Here is a 19,817-nt window from a genome sequence, read left to right on the forward strand (position 1 = left end):
TGTGTGTGTGTGTGTGTGTGTGTGTGTGTCCATGTTTGTATGAACTTACTGGTTTCCAGATTGCATAGGGCAGTGTATGCTGTATCCAGGCTGCTGAGAGAAGGATCCCCAGGAACCAGAGGAAGCATATATAGAACTCTAGAACAGAGAAGAAAATTAAAATATGTAAAGAAAAATGCATGGCAGTAAGTTAAAAGTGTGAATATTTGAAGTGCCTAGTCATGTTAGAAGATGGAAAACAAAGGGATCTTCATGCTCATCTCTCCTGTGATGAAAGTTTTGGCAAAAACTGAAGTGGAAATGGCTTTTTGTTAACTTATCTTCAACTTGAGTGTACAAAAATGCTAATGCCACCACCACACCAGTGCATTTTGCCACCTGATACAGTGAAAGTGAAGAATAATTTTTGGCTTAAATCAAACAATATATTTGCTCCACAGCCTCTCAGGACTACAACACAACTACAACTGATGACAGAAAGAAAGATGACTGAATCTAGATTCAGTGTCATTGTAAAATCTCTTTATTGTTGCTTATCTAAACTGTATTGCAAATGAATCATCTGTATTTATAAGCAGCTGCTCCAGGCTGTCATTATCAGAATGAATATCAGCCTGAGAAATGGCTTTTTTAATCAACACTGTCAACATCTCTAGATGACTATTCTGCGGCAAAGACATCACACATCAACCCTCAGATGTGAAATAGCAAATTAAATTAAAAAAAAATGTGTTAGGTCCAGGTAAATGACAGTCATGAGATAGCAGGCAAGAGTTACAGTAAAACCGTTCACAGTGCACTGTGGTACATTAGTGTTACATCCTGTAGTGCAAACCCACAAGAAGAATATACTTTAAAATAGTTATTTCACTTGAATAAACAGCTGAAGGACTAAGATCTCCCCTACAGTTTCTCAGAAAATGCAATGGTACTTTGATTTTTTATCTCCATCAAGCGGAACGCCGTGGGCAGAGATATCGTTTTCACTCCTGCGAGTGTGTGTGCATGTGTGTCTGTCTGTCTGTCCACGGCTGTTCTCGGAATCAGCCTAAAAAAATTTTGTTGACACTTAAACCTGTATTATGAAGAACCTCTTGCATTTGCTGTTAGTCAAAACCTTTGCAAAATGTTTGTTTTGGGTACTTCCGCTCTTCCTCCATTCAGTGTCTACCTTGCTTGGCAATCTCTTTCTCTCCCTCAGATTATGGTGGTCCCTCACTGGAATTTACTGTCTACCTCACTCTATCATGCAACTCTCCTGCCATCCCTCTCTGCTCACCTTGGGCCTCTATCTCACGTTCTTACCTGATTCACTATGTAGCTCACTTGTTCTATCTGTCTGTCTGTCTGTCGATCCTATTGTGTGTAATGCCATGTCTGCTCCGATCAAGGACGTACATTGTGGTTTTGGGCGACTTTATCACTGCTGACAAGCAGGCCGAGCATGAGAAACACAACACTATAAAAATGTCGGACCATCAGTTCAAACAGGTTAAACAGCCTGACTTCTCAGCACTTCAAAAATGAGGAGTAAAACAGCTGTTGCTGATTTATATTTCAGGGACTGTTTGCCTAATGCTTGCGGGTGTGAGCAAGAGAAAGAGAGAGACCAACATTAGTAATAATTTTGTTTTTTTAATGTGTGCTCTTTTTGAAACCGGTTTCTGTCAAAAGCCATATGGCTTCCTGGCAAAGAACTACAAATGGCTGGCAAGCTACTGCACTGTATGATGAGGTATACAATAATAAAATTTGTAATTACAAAAGCGTTTGATAGCGTTCCTGACGCAAGATCAGTACATAGGGTAGCCCAGAACCAGATAGCCTATGGTCAAGAAATGGGGAGATACGCATGGTGGAGATCTGCATTCTACTGAGTGCACTTCTGGTTAATTTAAGAGGAAAAGCCATTCCACAAATCATTAAGCAAGCACATGCCAAGTCACTGCAATTCTGCAACACCTGAGTTACCAATAATCAAAAGTATAGCCAAACTACATTGAGGGACTTGTCTCTTGTCAAGTTGTGGGCTGTTGTTCTTACACATCAATGGCCTTTATTAGGTCCACCTGTACAACCTAATGCAGTTCAGTTCTGCCATAAATTCTATTTTTAAAGAAAGTTTATAATGTGCAGTTTGTGTTGATGTTGTGGAGGGGGGTACTCATGTTCTGACAAAAAAAGGCTCAGGGGGTACACAAGACAAAAAAGGTTGGGAAGCACTGCTGTAGTGGACCACATTATATTGAGAGTTGTTTCTAATTTTTGTACTCCCAATTTATATACATGAGGGGGACAGAATATTAGAAAAAACTCTCAATAAAATGCAGTCAAGTACAACAACACCACTAACTACGACCTCAATGCCAAAAATATAATTAAATTAACACCTATATTACTGTGACAAAACGAAAACCTGAGCACTACAGGCATCATAAAGTAAACTTTATGGCAGAACATTTGTATTGGATTGTGTTAGACTGTACAGTTGTACCTAATAAAGTGGCCACTGAGTGTATGTTATCAGGCAGGCACTTGCAGAACATTCCATTAGAAGAAAATGCTGCATGCAAGGAGGCAAGTATGCATATTGGACCTAAATAAATGGAACTGCAAAGATGTCTTCATACCTCCATGTTAGGGGAGGCCACAGGGAACAAGCTGCTGTCCAGCTGAGGGCCTTCTGGATGAAGGTAGTTCTCCCCTTCCATGGCCAGCGCTGAGGGGAGGATGGGCATCAGACCACAGCTTAACACATGACCACCAGCTGACTGAGGCTATGCACCCTCCGACCACCACCCACGCGCTGGCTGTGTCCGAGTGAGTACTTCTAACAACGGCAAATGCTCTCCATGACCTGAGGTGGGCAGAAAGGTCGGGGGAGAAGGGGAAAAAAAGGGAGGGACGGAAACAGAGGCATCAGAATAGCAGCAGAATTTTTTTTCCAACCAAGATGTTAATCAGTATAATATGGGCAATGGTGTAAGAGCGGTATAAAAACCTGGGGGGGTGAGGAAAAATAACACTTAACAGCTACACTTCAAAGACTTGCTTATCATGATTGCAAATCAGCAAGAGGAACAACTATGAAGACAATAGTACCACAAACATCAGAGCATCCTACCTCACTTCATTTAGATAACATTTAAAGTAGGGGGGAATATGCCCCTAAAATGCCACTCATATAATGCCCTAAATAAGACATAAATTCAGATGAAAAAAAAAAAAAAAAAGCTGCAACAAAGGCCTATACTGCATAACTGATGATCTAGATGTAAGCAAGTCTATAAGAACAGATTGTTACAGACTGGAACAATTACTATTAACAAAGGAACCACCTTTGAGTGATGACTGGTTAATGTGTGAAAACAAAACTGATTCTAGAGGTCTCTGTCATCACACAGACCATGTGGTTGGGTTCAGAGATGATTTTTTTCCTGCAATGTGTGAGGTCATACTCATTGACTGACAGCCTTCATTAGCTGAGTGTCATTTGACATTACTGAGGGCTCCATATCCAGAGGACTTGTAACACTCACGATATGCTGACAAACAGAACCAGTTCCTGGGGCTGAAGAATTACTGTATAGGATTACTCCCAGGCAGAGCAGCTAAATATTAACTTGTAGTGGAACATTTTGTTTTTGACAGTCATCAGTGGTTCAACTTTGTCTTTGTTTCTGCAGACGCACCGAATCTGTGTTTCACTATGAAAGAAGCAGAAAAATGTACTGTCTGCACTTTCTGGTCCAAGTTAAAATACAACACACTATCAAGCACAAAGTAGTGCAATTGAGCTCCAAGACTTATGTTCATCGTGGTCGTTTTTAAACGTACCACACCAGTGACTTTGAATGTTTGGCCCATTTACTACAATTTACCCATATTTTACATTACAACAAACCATTTTGTAAATCAAGCGGGGGTAGTAAAGATTTCACAACATGTATTTAAAATCTCTCCATTTTAAACAAAGTTGTCTCCATTCATAAACCATGGAATCAATAAGTGGCTGTGAAGAGCAAACGTTTCCAGGGGGACTATTGGCCGGCAGACTGATTGTTTCACTCTGCCCAATTTCAAGTCATCAAAACATAACACTGCTGCTTTTAGGAAAACTAATGTGGATGACTTTATTATGGTGGTGGAATACTGGTGTGTAGAAAGTCGGAAGTCTGAATGTTAACTTTCATATTATAGTCATATGAATGGAAGGGATAACAGGTAGGAAAAATGATATTAGAATTAAAAAAAAAATACAAGTGCTTAGTTTGGAAAAAGATTAACAGAAATGTGAACAATACACATTTTGCAGGTATTATCCTAAATTGGAAAATCACTGGTATGCTCCTTTAAATCATTTGGCACACTGAAACAGAATGCGGCTGTTAATTTTCATAAAGGGTCATGATAACCGTCGTAATTAGGCTACACCAGGAAATTAATGATTATTTATTAAAGCACTAATGGACCCCAATTCACTATCCCAACACATAAATCAGTGACCACCAAATTAAAAAAGAAAGAAAAATGCTGAAACAGTGCTGGATATTTATTTATTTATTTATTTATTGCATTAGTAACTATTGAAGATGGAACTATTGAGAAAGTATTTACTTTAAAAACACAGTCACACATAAAGTTAGCGGTCACAAAACTTTTTCTGCAATTAGAGCTTCACGTTTGTGACGTGTTTCTTATGAAGTTCTTAAGGGATACTCAATTCATTCAGTAGATCTCAGGTACAATGACAAATACACAGTAGACACAGTGACTGACTCACAGTCCAGGCCCTGAGCCAGTGAAGCACATTCAAATCCTCGGCTTCTTATTACCATGCCTCAAGTAACAAAGGACCTCTTGAACAATGGGATTCCTCCTGGCTAATTTTCCTGCAGAGTTTGACTGGAAAATCAGCTTACAAGAGTGCAACACTGACCTCTTTGTAAGTGCACTTCAGTGACTGAAGCTCTCAGGTTTAGGGCCATATTTAGCCATATAAGTCAGAGCCTGGACGTTGTTTTAAGGCACATCCCATGTATTGCAAGCATACAGTGGAGTAGAAGCTATATGACAAATGAACTCTCATGTAAGGAAATGAAGAAGTAAGTGGTAGCTTTGGAGGCTTTGCGGGGCACAACCAACAAAGACTATACATTTTGGGGTAGGACCTTTCATGTAAAGATAATTATTAATCACACAAGTATGCAGATGACTTTATGTAAGCAAGTGTGTGTACCTGAGTAAACACAAAAACTACTTATGACATAAAAGCTGAATGGTCACAAGCTTGAAGTAGGTACTGTAGGTAATGATTTCAGATACAAATAAAGGAATAAAATATATCTACCTTTTGAAATAACAATAACACAAAATGAAAGCAATGAAGTTCTTGGCTGACAAAATAGCACTTGTACAGGCTGGCTCTACTATGGTTTAATAAAAATGAATGATGACTGCAGGGAATTCTTTAAAGATTAAGCTAACATGATTCTGAATTACTTAATTTTGTCTTGATAAATTACATAGGCTCTCTGTAATTGAGGAATTGACCACAATGACCTGCATTGCTCTGATATAGTTTCATAGAGACCAAATTAATCAAAATTAAATGCTGATAGTCTGTACTTTTACTGCCGAACACTCATAATTTGACAATACTACAAATACTACAAAACAAAACAAAAAAAGCACTACAAACAAGGTAGTTTCTGTTTCTCTTGAACATTTGGAGACAAATCTCTGAACTAGTTGCCCTACATGTACTTTATTAACACATATCTAAAATCATCACAAACTGCAGTTCCAGACTGGAAGCCATGTGTAACAATGCACGTCTGTGTTTTGTCAATCACACTCGCTCTCCCCACACTAATTAAACCGTTACTTCTCTTCCCCTCTCCCTGTCCTCCACCTCTCACCCAATCTGGAACACAGGCCAGACGCATTCACTGGGGACAAAGCCCAGGTAATAAATCCTAATAGAGTCCATGAGGGTCTAAATAAGAGGGCCTTCGTGTAGTCATGTGTGTGTGAGAGTGAGAGAGATGTCGGATATATTCACCACTCAGCAAAAACACACACACAGAAGGAGGCCATTTTACTGCCAGGCTACCAGTGTTATATTGTCTGGATAAGGTGCTTATAATGTGTTGTGAGGGGAAGCCTGGTCCAAGGAATCCACTAGCAAACTATCCAGCCATACAAGGCAGGAGGTCCTGTGGGTATCTATTATTGGGAGGGGGAAGCCAGTAGGATATTGGATATTGTCTGAATGTGTATGGGCAGCTTCAAGCCTCCATGGACCATATGAGGGCAGGGCCGGAAAGAAAGGTAGTTCAGGGCAGCCTGGGAGCATGAATAGAGGCCTTGTGAGGCTCCATATGTTTGTAAGTGTCGTCTTGCAGAACAGCACATACAGCAGCACCATGAAGACACTCCAGCCTTGGAAGCATTGGAGGTTCTTTGATGTCTTGCCATGTTAAGCTCATCTTTGCTCAATGCTCCAAGAGGCAAGACACATCTGTGGTGTTGGGAAAGCTCAATGCAGAAATGTGCTCATATGCATGCGAGCCCTCATGTGTGACTCCTCAGTGGTCATGGCTGCAGGTGAGGCAACTGATCATCAGCATAAGCCCTGAGGGGGCTCTAGCAAAGGCAAGATGACAGCTGATATATAGCCTGAGAGGGATGTATGTGTGTTTGCAGGGAGTGGGTGGTCTGGTGTTGAAGAGATTATAAATTCCTCAGGAGACAGGAATGATTTCATTGGTGTGACAACTGACAAAACACCACTTCTCCTTATTAGTCTCAGCACAAGCCTTTCTCACTCCATCATCTCTAGTGTAGTGCCCCTGAACCCCTCCTTCCCCCCACCCCCTAAACAAATACATTTTGCACACCTTGCCACAGTGCCCCTGATCCCCCTACAAGCTGTAGCCATGCCAACTACCAGCATCGTGGCAGCTTGTGTCTCCTAGCAACAACAAGGTGTCTGTCTTTCACTGTGCGCCCCTCAGACCCTGTGAAACTCTCTAAGGACAATCAATACTGATCATTATAAGAGCCGTCCCAGATGTCCCCTTCCTGTAAGGCGTCTCATTACCGGAAAACAGGAAAACTCCCTGCTACTCCTAACCTCCTCAGAGGGAGGCAGAGGGATGGATGGAGATGGGGTGATGGAGAAACTGACTGGTAGGGAGGAGAGGGTGATGAGAGACAGAGGAGATGGAAAGAGGAAAAATAAGAGCCTGATGGCACGCAATTAGTAAGAGAGTAAAAATGAAGGGGTTTTAGGTTTCAGTTAGAAGGGGTATTTTCTACCCCTGTTTGGATATTTAAAAAGCTTTGTTGACTGCTAACCTGATATCTAGATCTATTGTCTGTATCATGACTTACATGCAAAGTCTGTATGGCTATTAGTCTGGGGAGTACAGGAACCATTTGGAGATAAGCCAGCAACACTGAAATCCTGACCTTTTCGTTATTAAGCGGTTTAAAGCTTGCAGTGGCCAGAAGGTCTCTGAGAGAGAGAGAGAGAGAGAGAGAGAGGGAGAGAGGGAGAGAGAGAGAGAGAGAGAGAGAGAGAGAGAGAGAGAGAGAGAGAGAGAGAGAGAGAGAGAGAGAGATTTAAAGATACCAAGGGCATGTATGTCTCCCTCTTGCAGCATAATCTGTTAACTGCTTCAGAGGCTACTGCTAGTTTTGGTAGACCCTCCTCCCATGCATGGCTCTCTCCTCAGCTCTCTCTCTCTGGGTGGTCTGACGCAAAGGCAAAGGGTTAGGCTATTTCATGGACTTGCAAAATCCTAAAAAATAAATAAATGAAGTGTTAGCAGCAAGCTGTAATGTGATGTAGATGTATGCATTGAACAATGGTTGTCAAAACCAAACGGCTGTGCAATAAATCTAGGAAATAGGACAGCAAACATGGTGCAACTGGGAGGCATACATGTTGTTAGACAGTATTCCCTGTGTTGTGGCAGATTCTAGGCCAGTTCCTCCCCTTTGGCTGTGTGAGTCACTCTCTACAAGCAGCATGCTTCCATCAGTTCAAAAAAGCCCAAGATGTGTGTTTACCATGTTGTTAAGTTACAACAGCCAACATGTGCTTGCAAGCACATCAGGCAAGAGGTTAAGCATAGTCTGGTAGTGATGACTCCAGCTGTGTGGCGGTGGCCTCACTGACTGTCAGTGGCTGCCTGAGCACATGGAAATCATCCAAGGAAGTGTGACTTCCTTAAGCTGCTAAGTCACGACTAAACGCTCATGACGAGGACCACCATCCTGCCTCGAGCATGTGCCTTCCTGCTCCCAAATGCACACATATAAACATGTGGAGCATTTCTGTGTGGTCTCAAACTCCAGTGAAAAATTGCAAACATACATTTACATTTTAGGCTTTTTTTTTAATCCAGACTCACAAGAAGTGAAAAGTAAAATGTATATGACAGTGTCCCTACAACTCCAATGACCATGTATGACATACACAACAGCGAAGAGGGTGGGGGGGTGTTAAGTACTGTTTTACATTGGTTGATGTGTTATTGACATTGGAGGTGGGCAATTAGTCAATGACTAATTGTGGTAAATTATCATGAGCTTAATATTGACCAATACAAGCTTGATTATGATTTTGGCCATAATCACGCAGCCCTAATTGACTCTGCACTTTAAATTGTGGACTTTATCTATTGTTTTTTCATTTTACTCTAGTAATTTTAATTCTTCTGATTGTCAGTTTTGTTATTGTTACCTGATTCCACTTGCATTTTTGTCTTGTAATGTTTTGTTTTTGTTCTTTCATGTGCTCTCTTGTCAAGCCCTTGATAATAATATTATAAAAAATGTAGTGTCTTCATCTCCTCTGCTAGTGGTCTGGAGGGATGACTGTGAGATGGAAGTGTGCTCTGTGTTTATTCTGTGGCACAAAAAACAAAAGTATGTAGCCTTCGGTTTATTTTCTGGACCGAATTCCTCTATCCTGTTGATAAGCATGGCCTCGTCACTTCTCACTTGTATTCACTCATTCCCAGGCGCTCTCATCTCCTAATCGCTCTCTTTTTGGGCCTGCCATTAAATCCTTCTTAAGGTACGAAGAAAATCCTTCAACACACAGCTAAGCTTCATCTTCATAAACTACCTTCTAAGAATCAGTGCCTTGTGGCAGGGAATGGGAAGAACAAACACTCAGGCCAGGAAACACACAGAGGGAATAACAGATAAAGACAGAGGGGGTGGGATATACTGAGTCCAAAGCGACAGAGGTGGGGGGAAAAAAAAAAAAAAAAAAAAAAGATTCTCAGATGCATCACAATTTTAGTTTGACTCAGAGTCGATTCTTCAATTACTTTTGTCATTTGTTTTTGAAGTACTCTTGTATCACAATAAACTTAATGCGTCCACCTGATTCGACACTGTTCAGATGTTGCTAAATGTGGATCTGGAGCAGTCACAGCTTGATAAGGCCTTCACATGTCAGCTGTGATCTAATGCAGTCTGTGCACAGAAAGTAACAGGGGTGCTGTTCTTGTGCTCTACTCTGAAGTAGTACCAAGGAGGAAAAGTAAGTTAATCCACTATTAAAAGTAAATCCAATATACTTCTCATTCATATTTTTGTGATCACACGCATACATACATGATATATTCATTTATTCGGGCACGTATCCCCCTGTCATCTGCAGTCAAATGAACAAATAACGCGAAGTGGCATCTAGATTTAATATACTGAATCACATAGTGTAGATAATCGTGTTGTGGTGAAAATCCATTTTAAATCTAATCGTGACCCTGTGAGCTAAAAGTGAATCAAATCATGCGATTCCCAAAAATTCCCACACCTAGTATAATAGGCTTACACACATTTCACATGACTGAGCAAATGTTGGCGTCTGTTCCTGTCCTGTACTGGTCTTCAGCACAAACAAGCCGACTACAGATCGACAACAATCGTTCATTCCAGTGCACCGCAGTCACTCATTATCAGTCTGAGTCCATCAACATCTACTCTCATCATCAGTAATCAGGTTAGAAATGATCAGGGCCATGCTGCCTTATACCAGAGCAGCAGGGGGGCTGTTAGTTGGTTATGATTGCCTAGACTGGCTGGATTCATTAGCTACTGTGATTAAATATTCATAAAAGGAACAAGTTACTTCCATGGGAAACACAGGGCTTTGTCATTCAAAACAACCTGCATTATTAATGGGAACCTTTTTCGACACAAAAGGCCCAAGCTTGCCTGTGTACATACACATACATTCACCCACACACAGGCACAAATGGCATGAACGTGCACTCTTAAGCACATACATACATGAGACACAGACATTACTTATGTATCCATCAATGCCGCATTTTCCATTCAGTAATACAGACAGTAAAATAAAGGAACTGTGAACAACCTACTGACATGGCAAGACATCGTATAGAGAATAATGATCAAATGACTGTGTAACCAAATCTGCTGTCTTATCAAAAGCTGGGAAATGGAAACAAATTGGGTGTTAAGAGCCTGTTGTTATTGCATTTTGCCTGTTCAAATATTTATCAAACAGGGTCTTTGGTCTGGTGCAGCGTCCAGGAACACAATGAGGAAACGGGCTGTCATCTGAATTATTCCACCTAACTAAATGGCAAGGGTTTAAGATTTACATAGAGAAGAATGACAATTCATCTTAACTAGCTTCTCATCAGCCCACTCTGAGTGGTTATTGAGCACCATCTTGGCACTGATGATGAATATCATTGTGACCACAAACACCAGCTGATTGAGACATTAAAGTGATTTATCTACAGAGGGGAAACTTAATAGAGCCCTCGTGGCTCTGAGGATGCTTTTGTTGTGGTAAATACAGAGAGGCATGCAAGGAGAGAGGGTGAGAGAGGAAAGAATAGTTGAAGGAGGGCAAAGAAAAGTCAGACAATGCAGAACAGACCAAAATAGGGCTGAGATGATTCCTCGAGGAACTCCACTAATCTGATTTAAAAAATCGTCAATTTAAATTCACTGCCTCCAAACTTTGCTTCATGTATAGAAGTCTCTACAGCAGGCTGTGGAGTGCATGAACAATAATTAGTGACACAAACATGTGATTTGACACTGAGAATTGCAAACTATGGCAACGGAATGGAGAAAGGAAGAGGAAACATAAGGAAAAGCAAGAAGAGGCAGGCAGTACAGTGTATCTGTTGTTACACAAAACTTGTACACCACACTGACACAGGGTAATTAATGTGTGTATTTAGTGTAAATTGATATGATGGCCAGTTAAAGATGATGGCTAGCAAAGAATGCAACACCAATGACCTCAATCCAGGAGGTAAAGGTATTGCTATGTCTGTCTGTCTGTGGGCAAGATATCTCAAAATGTTTTGTGCGGAACTGCATGAAATTTTGTAGAAAGGCTGGTCCTGAGCCACCAAGGAAGAGTCGATTAAATGCTTCACGATTCACACCAAGTAGCCAAAAGATACAACAGGGATAAACATAAACACACCTATCAACATGTTACAATTCACCTCATTTACCTTACTTATGCGACGGATTAGACATGGAAGCGCAATAGACTCTGGTGTTAAAACCCTGCTATAAAAAATACTATTTCATTCATATTTAATTTATTTGCTTTTGTATTTCAGAAAATGTTTCCTGTAAAACTTTGAATATGAATGTTATATGGCACTTTATGCATTAAACGGATTTTTTCTGGAACGATAATGCTTTTGTATTGAGAAAGAAACAGAAGAAAGACATTACAAACAACAGTTTACAGTGGCTTGATGACACTCATCTCAGCACTAACCCATCCATCCCCACTCCTACCGCAACCTACCAGAAATAGATCAAAGGCCAACTAGATCAAAGACAGAAGGATCCACTTAACTGCCTGTTTGCCCCGCTTTCCTCTGTCATCTTATTTCCTCAGGACAGACAGAAGAATTATGACATATACCGGGTGAATGTGGCTCTATGTGCCGTCACTGCACCAACTCAACTGCTAGTTACATGAACAGACAATAGCTAGGTTTCCATCCAAGCCTTTTTTGATGAACAATGTATTAAATTACAAAGACTGAGCGGAAATAGCAATTTTTGAGAAAAATTTCTTGTTTGAAACTTTGCGTAGCTACAGCTTTAACACTCATTTGAGGGATAAAAGATGATGCAGCCTAAAGGTGCTCACTGGTTTTCCTGTAGATGGGGTTTCTCACATAGCAACAATTAGGAAACCTAAGTAACTGTTAACTGTCAACTTTACAAATGGAAACACACCTTTTTTGTGTTTTCATTTTTGACATTTTTTTATAAGTTTGCTGAAAGCCAACTGAATAGTTGGATGGAAAGATTGTTTTTGGGGTGGCAACAAAATTGAGTCAATGGAAAAGAACAACTGAAACCCCTTGAAATGTCAAGGATCTTTCCTCTCTGAATACATCGCAGCGCTTTAACACACAAGCATCAATTCAGAAGCATGCTGCTCCTCCACTTCCCACTTCTTTAGCAAAGTTTAGTCCATATCGCTCTGTATCAGGGACTTCCCAGCTTGTCTCTGTGGTTTACCCATGTTGGCACTTTCTGTTCTCCAAGTGTGGCCCAGTCTGTATCCATTTATCCCACTGTACATTCTCCCAGTGTTAGCCTAGGCATTCTCTCTTTCCATCATTACCCCTTTATTCTGTGAGTGATAGCGTACCCATTTCCTATTTCTGTCACATTCCCTTTCTCTGGTTGCCCAGTTTTGGCATACAACATGTCTATAAATCTATGCTTTGCCAAACCTACACTACTTTCCTTGTGCCCATCCCTATCTCTCTCTGTCTCCCTCCTGTCAGAGTGAGTCTGTGGCGTTGGCTGCTGCCTCTCACCCAGTTTGACCCCTAGACAGATTCTGCTGCTGATTTGAGGCTGGCTCCCTGCCTTCCAGAACCCAAAACCCCCACACAGCCACGGTTATTCACAGAGTCGGTCACAACGCCAGGCAAAAGCTATCAGATGCACATTTCAGCAAAACACAAAACACGGCAGCAGACAAAATCTAAGCTGCTGAATTAGACTGCCCCGTGCAGCTACAACTAAGTCTAGTTTGAAAACACACCATTACACAACAGCCTATAGCAAAGAAATGTAAACACTGAGAAAACTGAAGCAGAACTCCCTGTATATTTTGTTCTGAACAACCAAATAAGAGGAATTCTTAAACTGCAACACTTACTGGAAATGACCCTGGAATGGGGCTCGGATCCAAAATGACCTCCACCCCCCTACATCTGCCAAATAATTCACCAAGAAACACTGCTTTTTTATTGTTATTTTGAGTATTGTGAAAACATGCAGGAGAGAGCAATCTTGTGGTAAGTAAGTATGCATGATGACTAGTCCTATGCTTCCACTGTTCAGATCCACATACAGTAGTGCTCTACTCCACTCTGCTCAACATAACCTCACTGGCAGGAGTGAGAATAATATTGCACCACATGCTCACAGTCACGGGGGCTGTCTGTGTCTCTGTGTCTGTCTGTGCCAGCTCCACTTAGCTATGCTCAGCTCAGTTCAGTTCAACTGTGGGCTTTGGCTGGGGGCTGGCTGGCTGACTGGGTCAACTGAGGCTGCTGTCACACTCTTGAACAATAACACCACAACTAGTCAGTAAACCATGCACGAAAAAAGTCCGACATGAAGAACTTGTTCTAAAAAATTTGCCTATCTAGAAGCAGCTGGACATGCTGCACAACCTAGAAAATAAACAAAAAGGCGAAAACGCATTTTGGGTAAATACAAATCTGTGAACGCTCCTGGCCTCAAATGCACCGAGTTAAAATCTTTGAACCACACCACGTGTATACATGCAAGGAATTGTAGGGACGTGCTTCAAATGTGTGTGTGCGTGAGTGTGAGTGACAAGAAGCTGCTTTTTCTATCCTGTAGCTGATTTGTTGGAGCCATGCCTTAACGAAACATAAAAATGTAACCTCGTACAAATAGATAATGATAGGATAGAATAGGCAGAGTAGAGCTTGGTGATGTGATATATTAGGCTAATATATCAATATCATGATATGAAACTAGATATCATCTGGTATTTTGGATATTCTAATTCTATGATATGTGCTGTGTTTTCCTGGTTTTAAAGACTGCATTAGAGTAAAGGGACACAATTTTCTGAATTTATTAGATATTTGTGCATTGGTCATCATATGCACATTATTGATTGTTTTTCAAAAACCTCTTGCGTGGAAATATCTTATGAAAACACCAGTGCTCATACGTATAACACTTACAATATCAATAGAGATAATCAGTCAAAGATATCATAATATTTCATTTTATCTTGTCCAGCCCTAAAATATAATATTCAGTATAACAGTATGACCTCAAGTGCAATACTGTTTTTTACAGTACTTTACAAATGACACCTTTTGTCAGTTAACTGTAATAAGCAACAACAGATTAGGATTTACTTATTTAATCAACACAAACAGTAAAAAGCTTCAACTGAATGTAAAATAAACATTCTCTGACCGCAAGCTAGCTTGCCCGGAGGTATCCATCATAGTCGCCGCTCATGGTACTTTGCTGCTCAGAAAGCTGCCTGTAAGGCAGTGCTTCCTAATCTTAACCATAGTCTGGGAGACAGTGCTGCCTTACAATCACAAGTAGGATGAAAAAACACAGGAAGTAGCCGTATCCACGTTGTTCAGCTGTATCCGATGTTGTCAATGTATGTATGTCCATCCACGTGTCCACTGAATATCAGCACTCATATACACACATACAAGTGTGTGTGCGTGTGTGTGTGTGTGTCTGTGTGTGTGTGTGTGTGTGCATTTTCTTACTGCCCTTTCATAGGGAAACTGAATCTCAGTGTAGTCACACTGTTTCACACTAATCAGCCCACACTAAGGCAGTTTTTGCTTGCATCCATTCCCTTTAGGCTCAAATTCATTTAACCTTCTCACAGGTCCCATCTAGAGCATAGCTCCTGTGACTAAAAAAGATGAGCTGAAGACGAGAAAAAATTACACTGATGACATAATAGAAAAATAAACACATTTAAATCCAACTGAACCATGCAATATAATATAGGCTTCTCTGACTATTTTCAGTGCTCTTAGACCAGTCTAACGAGAATTAGTTATCTCCAACAAGAATTAGCCTGACTACAATATTGATTTATTGGAAGGCTCAGCCCACACAGGCTTTAGGAAAGCTGGGAACTCCTCTTTGATCAGGTTCATACTCATTAGTTACAATAAGGAATATGAATGATGACAGCTAGTTTGCAAAAATCCATTACAGTGGCCTCACTTGGGAGTGCTTAGAATACATGCTAAATGCCAATATTCCGACAGTTGCTTTTCCAGTAATGTTACTTCACACAGGTTTACACTCCAGATTGTATGGTATCCTTCAAAAGGTTTTCGCCCAGTTTTATCACATGGGGCCGATTATTAATCCAAGCTGAAACAAAGACACACATGGTAATCATAGTCATCCATCAATGTGGCTGCTAATATTTGTCTCGTATTTCCTTCCTGGATAAGTCCCATTTTGAAATCACAATGTTTGCTTTTCTCAGAAGGATGTTGACACACTTTTTCCACAGCAAACTGAAAGGCAGAGCATTGAGGAATGCCAGAGCATGGCATGCTCCCCTGCATTTCAATCATCTCTTACACAGCTCTTATGTGGCTTGGTAGGGATCCACGTAGCCTCCAGGTCTGGCTACTAGTTAAGGCAAGGGAGATGAAAGCAGCCCACCATAAAAGGTTAGTATGTGTCTTTTCATGGTGTAAAAGTGAACACAATGGCTGCATATTTCCAAAAACTGCCATTCCCTCGCACTCCCTTCTGACTGAGCTGTTACTAATGAAGGCCATATTCTGGGAAAAGCAGCAACCAAATCAACCCTATTACCTAGCCCCAACCCCCCTCCATATCACTACTACTAGCCCCACCCTCCTCCACTCCACATTTTTCACTCTCACTCCAATCAGCCCAGAGGCCATAAATGAGATTTATCACTGGTACAGATTGGAGAGGGCAGAGAAGCAGTGAGAGCAGAGGCGAGGGGAGACAGAGTGAGCCGAGCTGTACATCTAAACACCATGTCTCAGAGAGCAGAGGGCATGAGATGGGGGTGAGCCACGGATCAGGGCTGTTTGGGTGCATCTTGCCAGCGCTCCATCATCCTTACTACTCCTAAATACAACAGCATCAACAGATCCGTGTGTTGTGTTTCTCAGGGACTGAGCAGGGCAAGCAGGGATTGACACTGTAGGAGACTAAGGGCACAAGCCTGCATGTAATAAGCGATTTTTCCAAAGAAAATCTCACCCTGACTGTTAACATCATCTTGCTTTCCTGGGCCAGCAGTTTAACTTTACAGAAATTGTCAAAATGCATCAATTAATCTTGACATGCTCTAGTTAAGATTACTGTCATAATATCCAATATTTTCTATGTTACCGTAATTACAGACTTTTTCTCGTGGCCCTACTACTTCAGTTAAGCCAAACCACAGGATAAAGCAAAGAGGAAATCATAAGCTAAAAGCCATTTTTCTCTGCTTTTTCTTTTGCAACTGAGAGCACAGGCGTCTACTGATTAAACATTTCTGGTGCTCTGGGCTGTGGACAGGCTGGGAAAGAGGAAAGGAGAGGAAGAGAAAAGAGGAGGGGAGGGGACGAGAGAGGACAGAAGAGCAGGGGAAGGGAAGAGAGGAGAGGAGAGAAGAGGAGGACTGACTGCATTTCTGCCTGACACACCAGTACTTAAACAGCTTGTCTGTTGCTATTAGAGTCTATTACATGTCAGAGGGAGAGAGAGATCAGGCCGCAAGAAGAATTAGACAGCAAATGACACCAAGGCCATTGACCACGTCACCAGGGTTAAGAGCACTCAAACTAACAGGAAATGGGGGGAGAGAGATGGCATGTCATTCACTTCACAATCAGCAAATAGTATCCCTCAACAAAGGGAAAATGACATAATTGGAAATACAAGCAGCCACCATGGCAACCCATGTCAAGGCTCACATTAGGCTTGACTAGGCTTTGCTGCAGGCAAGAGGCACTGGAAACTAAACAGTGGAAAATGAAAGAGAAAAGAAACAAGAAGGGACAGCTCTGTAAGAGTTCTTACTCATCTCTGACTGGTCACCCATCCGCTCTTCTGCATCTCCTGAAAATATCTTCAAGATTTTTCAGGTGTGTACTTTGCCTGTATTACTAGAGTGAGGCATTTACACTGTATTTTGACTAACAAGTTGTCCGAAATTCAAACAAGCTCCAGTGGCATGTTTACCTTCTGCTCTCCTTGTTAAAGAAAATGTGTAACCAGACTCAGCTCAATGCTTCTGTCAGCTTCCCCCGACTACACAAGTACGGGCAGGCCTGAGACAGCACTGAGACCAAAGTGGCTAGCTTGCTGGTTACATGTCACTAAGCTGATGTATTCATATGGAAAGGTCAAAGAGTGCACTGAAGTACACAGAGACAAGTGGTGTGTGTAGAGCCGTGGCTGCAGTTGTGGTGCATGGACTGAACGAAGACCATTATACAAAGTTATCTTCGTTGTAGAAATCAGTGTTAGCTGGGATAGTTATAAATGACACGCAGGCCTTGGATAGTGATCCCTCCACTTTTCAATGACTAGATTCTTTCTTTGAGCACAAGGCTGAATAGCTGCAAACAAACAGCTGAATACATGCGTACACTCATACTTAGATTTATACATAAATTCGCTACAATGCACACATAATCAGTACAATCTTGGCAGCTGATTACAAAGAAAGCCTATAAGCTCCAAGCAAGTTTAACTACAGTGGCCCTCGACTACTGTTGCCTGAAGTGACTCGGGTGCGCTTTGGAGTTTTGTGAGAACGCTAGCTACAACTTTAGAGCAATTCAGCCAATTTACACCGAAAATATACCCGTATTTCCTGTTAGCGTGATGCCAAATGATCTCATTATGGGTTTTATATGACACTTCCACGTAATGAATAACTTGCTAAGACGTGGACTTTCGGCTTGTGTCGCATCTCCGAAAGGGCTCGGAGGCATACTGGTCTCCGCACAGCACAAAGGAAGGCAGGCTTAGGCTCCACTGCTCAATGCTACCACTGTTAGCTCGTCGGACGACAAAGGATAGCCTACGCCGGCATATCCAGCCACCTCGACGCTTACGTGCGACCAAATTATGGCACAATCAAGTGCATTTTTAACGAATACGTCCACAGACGGCGAAATGTCGTTCCCGTAGTTTGTTAGCCGATACGATATGTAATTGTGCTGGCTAGGTTAGCATAGCTCAGAGCTGTTTTCTGGCTAGGGTACGCTCGTTTTACATTCCACTGTCTGCCCGGGCTATGGGGTTTCATGGCTATCCGGTTTACTGAGCGAAAGCTTTGATAAATTTGACAAGTCGGACAGGACAATTGAATTTACAGAACACATATATCAGCATGTAAACTTTTCACGTATCAGCGACGTGATTAACATTATCTCAGATAGCCCAGCTACATCGTCGATAACGTCAAAAATATTAGTGAGTCGCCCGGTAGTCTTGTGTGTATTTCTATTTTTATTTCCAGTATGAAGGCTATCCTGGCTTTCTTTGATCTCGATATAGCTAATCCTGCATGTACACATCGTCTCATATGATACTACAGGGTAATAGCTCATGAACCGGCGTATCCCGTGGTACAAAACGTGTGCGCCTAGGAGAGGCTGCCTATAACGCATCTTGTAGAAGGTAACTGCCGATGTGTCGCTTGGTTTTGTAATATAACACTGAATTACACTCACCATTGACGTGTTACTTACTCTTAATCCAAATTCCGGGCGTACGGGGTGAAACTTAACGAATAGCGGCGTCAAATGAACAGAAATGGGGAATTTTATCCAACTTATTCTTCCTAGTTGTTTTCTCCACTTCCTGATTGAGACGCTGCCATTTTGAATAGCGAAAGCAGATATTTCCGCTGCTGTCGTCACGCAGAACCCCTTGTTGATAGCGAACCTCGAAAAGCCAGAAATAGCGCACCATAATAATCTGAGGCTCATATAGACCAACGCAACAAGTTACGCTGTGTTTAAAACAGATGACAAAGGGAAATCAAGGGGAATCAGATCCGGTTACTGTGCTTTTTGTCAACCCATTACATTTGTGGCTGGCTCTGAATAAACAGGCTAAACATGGCAAAAAAAAAAAAAAAAAAAAAAAAAAAATCTTCATGTATAGAACACGTTCCTGAGAGATTCATAAAGTGCTTCACAAGAAAAAAATAAATGTGAGCAATAAATAAACACCTGAATAAATATTGAACTAGAAAGGATAGAATGCTATATTTGATGTATAATTCTCGAATAAAAAAAAAAACAACAACAAAAAACAACAGATTATAGTCGAAGTAGCACAAAAACAAGCCTACAACTTGAGGTTGAAGTTTTGGTTAATGGATAAAAGTGATAATAAATTTGGCCTGTAAGCCTACCAATTGATTGATGAAACTGATAATAAATTTGGCCTTTGAGCCTGTCACCACCACATCTAATGAGAACAAAAGTGATTTATATTTTCAGAAAACTGTCCATTCTTGTCTGTTCCTGTGAAATACACTACATAAATAGTTTAATAACATTTACTAGGATGTATACTGAAGTGTGGATTTACAGTGTATTTTTTATCTCAAGAAGGTGGATGAACTTTATGTATTCTGCAAATAAAAAGGTGGAAAACTGAGTTTGTGCTGGTTATTCTCAATTATATCCCTGATCATGTGGCTCAGATAAACTGTTTAGTTCTGTTATTGA

General features: G+C 41.2%; 1 protein-coding gene across 4 annotated transcripts in view; it reads right to left on the reverse strand.

Moving 5' to 3' along the window:
- The window catches only part of sbno2b (strawberry notch homolog 2b), a 68,385-nt gene extending 49,421 nt beyond the window's left edge, over positions 1-18,964 (reverse strand). For 2 of the 4 annotated variants that reach the window (XM_030048877.1, XM_030048874.1), the window contains exons 1-3: positions 18,810-18,953; positions 2,631-2,857; positions 50-138 (exon numbers count right to left, since the gene is read on the reverse strand). In XM_030048877.1, coding sequence (XP_029904737.1) covers positions 50-138; positions 2,631-2,738 — 197 coding nt within the window. In that variant the 5' untranslated portion in view covers positions 2,739-2,857; positions 18,810-18,953. Of the gene's footprint in view, positions 1-49; positions 139-2,630; positions 2,858-18,809 lie in introns of those variants that run through there. The other 2 variants (XM_030048875.1, XM_030048876.1) reach the window with 2 other exon arrangements.
- Between the last annotated feature and the right edge of the window lie 853 nt (positions 18,965-19,817).

Source organism: Myripristis murdjan, chromosome 4 (genome assembly GCF_902150065.1).
Source record: "Myripristis murdjan chromosome 4, fMyrMur1.1, whole genome shotgun sequence".
NCBI lineage: Eukaryota > Metazoa > Chordata > Actinopteri > Holocentriformes > Holocentridae > Myripristis > Myripristis murdjan.